This window comes from Rhamphochromis longiceps, linkage group LG16, assembly GCF_057381845.1.
Source record: "Rhamphochromis longiceps isolate RC_006_pf linkage group LG16, R_longiceps_female_GT1.1, whole genome shotgun sequence".
NCBI lineage: Eukaryota > Metazoa > Chordata > Actinopteri > Cichliformes > Cichlidae > Rhamphochromis > Rhamphochromis longiceps.
In genome coordinates, this window is record NC_140572.1 from 3,263,148 (window position 1) to 3,269,412 (window position 6,265).

At 36.3% G+C, this 6,265-nt stretch overlaps 1 protein-coding gene across 2 annotated transcripts; it reads right to left on the reverse strand.

Moving 5' to 3' along the window:
• Positions 1 to 641: 641 nt before the first annotated feature.
• On the reverse strand, positions 642 to 2,518 carry LOC146650384 (uncharacterized). Of its 2 annotated transcripts, XM_085384478.1 has the most exons (5): positions 2,407 to 2,518; positions 2,064 to 2,240; positions 1,767 to 1,874; positions 1,441 to 1,648; positions 642 to 1,251 (listed from the first exon to the last, which is right to left on the reverse strand). In XM_085384478.1, exons 2-5 carry the CDS (start codon positions 2,237 to 2,239, stop codon positions 787 to 789), a joined length of 957 nt encoding a protein of 318 aa, XP_085240604.1. In that variant the 5' UTR covers position 2,240; positions 2,407 to 2,518; the 3' UTR covers positions 642 to 786. The 2 variants fall into 2 exon arrangements, 1 of the variants encoding a protein (XP_085240604.1); XR_014907905.1 differs by lacking the exons at positions 1,441 to 1,648; positions 1,767 to 1,874; positions 2,407 to 2,518 and having other exon boundaries at positions 1,114 to 1,251; positions 2,064 to 2,205.
• Between the last annotated feature and the right edge of the window lie 3,747 nt (positions 2,519 to 6,265).

A 6,265-nucleotide genomic window follows, 5' to 3' on the forward strand; every position in this document is an offset into this window, starting at 1 on the left:
AAGGCTCCCCTTATAGATGCTAATAAATAGTTTATAGCTATATTATTAATTAATCTGTAAATGCTTTATAAACCATTATTAATGGTTTATTATGCATTAGTTAAGGGTGAGAAAGAGGAAAAAAACTGACCGGTTTCTTGCCAAATAGTGAGCCAAATGTGTTCACCTATATATTTCATCTAGAGGTGCTATATTAAACATTTCAGACTAAGTTACTATCCTGTAAGCACAATCAGCATTTGTAAACATATTTTTTTATCATATAAAATTGTACTTCAGAAATGCATTATAAATATCCACAACTATCAATCGGAGCTTTGTTGTAAAGTGTAAAGCATAAAACCATTTATTAATGAATAATAAATATTTATAAATGCCAAATGGGAGCCTTATCGTAAAGTGTAAAGCATAACACCATTTATTAATCACTAATAAACATTTATAAATGCCAAATGGGAGCCTTATTGTAAAGTGTAAAGCATAACACCATTTATTAATCACTAATAAACATTTATAAATGCCAAATGGGAGCCTTATTATAAAGTGTAAAGCATAACACCATTTATTAATCACTAATAAACATTTATAATTGCCAAAAGTGAGTCTTAAATGTATAATGTCACGATTTTTTTACACTTAGACCTAAATTACAATCAGTGCTTGAAATAACATTTAACTACTGTCAAAAATGGCAATGTATTGTAAGAGTAACACATGTAACATTAAATGTGTTTTTTAAAACACCAAACAGTCACCCACTCCAAAAAAAGTTCATGCCAGACTGGTTCAAACTGGAAATATTTTTTGTATGTCCTTAAATAAGCGTCCCAGTGGTCCATCAGGGTGTCGCGAACCAAGCCAAGATGACCACTCAAGAACCATCAGGTGTTCCTCCAGCAACTTCTCAGTGCGATTTCCTCTTAGTCTACGGACATGTCCTTTGATGGTCATCCAAGCCCTTTCGATATGCTGTGTATGACTGCCAGATTGAGGATCTACAAACCACCTGCTGTGATTTACAGTGTAATGTCTGTACCCTATGTTTGTCAAAACATTCTTGTAGGCTCTCCACTCATCACTGATAATGGCACTACCCAACTTAGCATGCTGTCTGATCAGAGGAACAAGGTGGCGCCTTGATCGTTTTTCAACAAGTTTTAACACGAGCCTTCGCCTTTTGTCTTTAATTCCCATCATTCCAAATACCCATTTCTTCCTTTTCCATGCATTTCCAAAGCGTCCACGTGCATACTGAAAACAAAAAGAATAAAATTAAACAGAATTAAAATTAAAAAGAATAAAATTAAATATCTACAAAGAAACATTCAAAAAGATGGTTGCTTCTACTAATTTTTTTTACTTATGGTAAAGGTTTCCATGTTTAGAGGACACATTCAGATCTGCATTGATTCTAACAAACCTGTCTGAGAGTTTACCAACCTTTCGCTGATGACGGAGACAGCTTTCATCTATAACCACAAATTCTCTGTCACCACCAAGACGGTGTCCATTGTTTATTCTGTGTCTTTTAATTGCACGTATACAAACATGTCGAATGTGTCTTGCCATGCTACTTAGTGTTCTGGAGCTGCCAGCCACTTCATCATCGATCATATCTATTTGTCTGAGCCTGAGCCCTTGTGAAAATCTGTGATAGAAATTGAGGCAATTATTACTTACTGAGGCCCTAATTTTATTTCACAAGTCTCGTATTGGTGTTCAATTATGAAAGGTGCATTGCTATTAATGTCTACATCTACATATACCTGTAAATGAACTTCATCCAACTGAAAAGAGATGTTTTTGATTTCTCAAAGAGGGAGCCAGTTCTAATTGTTCTGGAAACTTTCCTATGACTTGCTCTTTTGCAGCACCTGAGAACATATCAATGAGTTAAGTAAAGAAATGGACCCTTAAACAAGAGCATTAATTGAAAAGATAATCACAAAATTAAGTATGAAGAAAATAATAATGAAAAGAGGTTAATGCTCCCTCTTGCATTGATAACCGAAATATTTTGTTATATTTACTACATGCACTACATTATCATGCATTATACATACCACATATATTGGTCTTTCTTCACCACGGAAATCATTTTCATCTTATGGTGACAAACAGGACATCTAAGCTTCTTTTTTAGCAGGTGTTTCTTCTGCAGCCATTTAATGAGCCTTAGTGCCTTATATTTAGTTTGTTTTCCTTCTATTCTGGCGCGCAATCTCATTCCCAAAGACATTCTGGTGGAAAAAAATGAGTAATTTATTTTATTATCACCTCGAAACACCGTAAAATACTCTATGGGAGTCTAGTGCAAATCGGTTCAGAGTTAAAGAACTTCACATGCTATATAAAACAAACCCTATAATCAAAAATAGTCCCACGCAAAAGAGAGGATTGTCTCACCTGTTATAATGTATCTCCGACTTTGTTATGTAGATCTAACCCGCTGGATTCATGCTAAAAAAATATGTTCTGCTGCCAAAGGGAGGGAAAACAAATTTAATTTAAACGCAGAGGAGCTTATATAACCATCCAATCACAGTTAACTTTATTAAGGAAAGCCCCTCCTCTCAGAGCGCGACAGGCAGTGGAGCGCTCTGGAAGGTCAAGCCAAAGGGGCACGAACAGACACACTGAAGGCGCTCGTTCAAGTTCCTGCGCCATGGATGGAGCAGAAGATAAAAATTTGTGTGCGTCTGCGACTTACACAGTTAGCACACATTCGAAGAGATACAAAAAGCAGAGACTGGATGATCTAGATTGCACTAAGCCAACGACGTCAGCAGTTAGACATGAAGGTGAGTATAATGCTAGCTAGCTAGCTACCGAGCCATTTGGCTGCTAGCTACAGTGGCTAACTAACGTCACATAACATGTGAATAGCTCTATTACTATTGGTTATTCCAAACGATTGATATCACTTAGTTGTATATTTTTAGTTTTGTTTATGTGCATCATTAAATTTATATTAAACACCCTGGTAAGGCAGTACACAGAAGAATTATTTGCCTTGTTTTAGAAATGTCTGAACCACCACATGTGTATATAACATAATTTTTACAAAGTGGCTTTTTATAAATTCAAGTTGTAACCGTTTTTAATCAATATTTTATTTGAGTTTCCCAAGTTTAGATTATAACTTATTTTAGTGTTGTAATTTAATAATTGTTTGTTCTTTAGATTCTTCTTCTAATCCTGCCCCTACTGCAACTGCCCTTCTTAACAAGGAGCGAGAGAAACTGACTTTTCTTAAGGAGAAACTGGAGCGCAACACCCTGATGGACCACTGGGACGCTTATTTAAGGACATACAAAAAATATTTCCAGTTTGAACCAGTCTGGCATGAACTTTTTTTGGAGTGGGTGACTGTTTGGTGTTTTAAAAAACACATTTAATGTTACATGTGTTACTCTTACAATACATTGCCATTTTTGACAGCAGTTAAATGTTATTTCAAGCACTGATTGTAATTTAGGTCTAAGTGTTAAAAATGGTGACATTATACATTTAAGACTCACTTTTGGCAATTATAAATGTTTATTAGTGATTAATAAATGGTGTTATGCTTTACACTTTATAATAAGGCTCCCATTTGGCATTTATAAATGTTTATTAGTCCTTAATAAATGTTGACATGTTTTAAACTTTACGACAAAGCTATCTTTTGTCATTTATAAATGTTTATTAGTGATTAATAAATGGTATTATGCTTTACACTTTACAATAAGGCTCCCATTTGGCATTTATAAATATTTATTATTCATTAATAAATGGTTTTATGCTTTACACTTTACAATAAGACTCCCATTTGGCATTTATAAATGTTTAATAGTCATAAATAAATGGTGTCATGCTTTACACTTTACAATGAGGCTCCCATTTGGCATTTATAAATATTTATTATTCATTAATAAATGGTTTTATGCTTTACACTTTACAACAAAGCTCCGATTGATAGTTGTGGATGTTTATAATGCATTTCTGAAGTACAATTTTATATGATAAAAAATATGTTTACAAATGCTGATTGTGCTTACAGGATAGTAACTTAGTCTGAAATGTTTAATATAGCAACTCTAGATGAAATATATAGGTGAACACATTTGGCTCACTATTTGGCAAGAAACCGGTCAGTTTTTTTCCTCTTTACTGCCGTGTGTATATTAGCCCTGTGTTTCCTTTGTTCTCTGTTACGTTGTTAATGTCTACTCGCCCTCAGGCTATGCTCTGTGTTTCGGTCCCTGTTTATATTTTCCCAGTGTAGTAAATCCGCTGTTCATCTGCAACCTGCAAATAAAGCTGTTTACTTTGAGTTCAACTTCGCCTCACTGAATCCTGCATTTTGGGTCCTTCCTCCTTGCCTGCCGGTACACAGCCATGACAGATAAGTGTATGTGTGCTTTTGGAAAACATTTAAAGCTGCTGTACAGAATCTATGGAACAAACTAGCTTATAAACAGAGCATTCTGCTTCCCTTTACAGCTCCTCACTGCACCAGGGCACCGTTTGGCACTTTCTGATAGTGCGCAAATGTGACGCATGTACTGCGGCAGTCATACAGACAACTAGATGAGCCAAAGATTGGCCTACCTATTGTTGGCTGAGATTTTAGTAGAGTTGTGGCTGAACCACATAAAAAAAAAAATAATAATTTTAATCTCCAAAATCAATGATAACGTTATGTTAGAATGTTGTTAAAGAGGGTCAAAATGTTTCAACCCAGTTTGTTTTGCAGATTCTGTATAGCAGCTTTAATACAGGGAGAACAAAACTTCCAGATTGTGAGTAAAATTAGTTTTTTTTTTCTCTTTGTCAGTTTAACAGTTTGTTGTGCCTGTCACTGTTCCGTCTGTTTTCTTACCTGGTTCTTCCTGACCTTGTACTATCTCCTCACGTTCCCTCTTTCCTCTCTCCCTCCTTGAACTGTATTTAATTAGATGAAAAAATTACATTAATATGAAAAAAAATACTGAAGATCACTAATAAAGTCCTCTCTCAGTGTACTTTCAACCAAAAGGCAAATAACAAACCACACGAACATCTAATAAAAGATAAATATTGAAACACTGATCCAACATTATTCTTGATTGACGGATCTTTTTTTTTATCTCCTTTTTTTTTAAAAAACAAACCAAAAAAAAACCTTATATCCATTATGAACCTGGTGGTCTCATTATGAACACACACACACCACGAGTTATAAGGTTAATGGGCAGTCAGTTAGCTAGTTAGTACCTTGGGTTTAATATCGGCACATGCACTCATTCCATTTCAAACAGGACAGTGGTAACAACAGCAGGCTACGGACAATTTTAAGTTTTACATTTTAAACAGACTGTATACATTTCAATGGGAGCAACGTCCTGGTCAAGTGTCGCTGATTTTACTACAGAGCAGGACGGATTGTAGGGTAGCAAACATCGTGGGAAAACACGTTTTCAACACTGCAGGTTACCTGGTGTAATGTTTTTCAGGTAAACAGAAACATGGCGGACTCCTACCTAACTATATAAAGAGTAACTGAAGGTTAAATGCAGCTAATATGTCCTGTTTTAAGCCAGGCACTCACACCTCCGCTCCGCTGTATCTCAGCCACCATCGCTCTGGCACAAAGGGCGCTAGAGCCAGAGCAGGGGAGAGCTGGAACAAACCATTTTGCGGGGAGGGGTGATATCTATACTTTTGTTGTTAAAATATTACGTCTCAACCAAGTACTGTATGCTTTTTTTAAATATTTTTAGTAGTGTGTCACACAAACAGCAAATATTGTCAAAAAAAAGTAAGTAATTTTGGGGCGTGCTTTGATTCATTTTAGCCCAAAAATGGGCTAAAAACACCCCTGGTGAGCGCAAATTAGCATACTACTATAGGGCTTTGGAGCGTGATGTCATGGAGGTGGGCGTGGAAAGGATTTTGGCCTGATCCGCCATTTTGGGGGTCTAAACAAAGCGCAAGCGAAAAAGGAGCAAAGGCACACACAACAGACATGGTTCGTTCTTGCTGTGTGATCAGCTGCAATGTTCGATCGCACGACCGGCAAGAGAATAAGCTTGAAAAGGGTTTGTCTTTTCATTCTTTCCCCACCTGGAAGCAACATGAGGCAGCTCGTGTATCGATGTTACCAAACGAAGGCGTCTAGCCTGGATAGCAGCAGCGAGACGAGCTGACGTGCAGTTCTCTTCCATCTCCAAATATCTGTTGGTGCTCCAGACATTTTCATTCCGGTAAGTTCTACATATGTTCAACTCTTTATAGCCTATCA

What these genes read in the sequence shown, in the direction of transcription:
- LOC146650384 (XM_085384478.1), bottom strand. Translation starts at nt 2,239, where the DNA reads ATGTCTTTGGGAATGAGATTGCGCGCCAGAATAGAAGGAAAACAAACT. An exon ending in AAGAAAGACCAATATATGTG is followed by an intron (nt 1,875 to 2,063) that starts GTATGTATAATG and finishes ATATGTTCTCAG; the next exon opens with GTGCTGCAAAAGAGCAAGTC. An exon ending in GTCTCCGTCATCAGCGAAAG is followed by an intron (nt 1,252 to 1,440) that starts GTTGGTAAACTC and finishes TTTTGTTTTCAG; the next exon opens with TATGCACGTGGACGCTTTGG.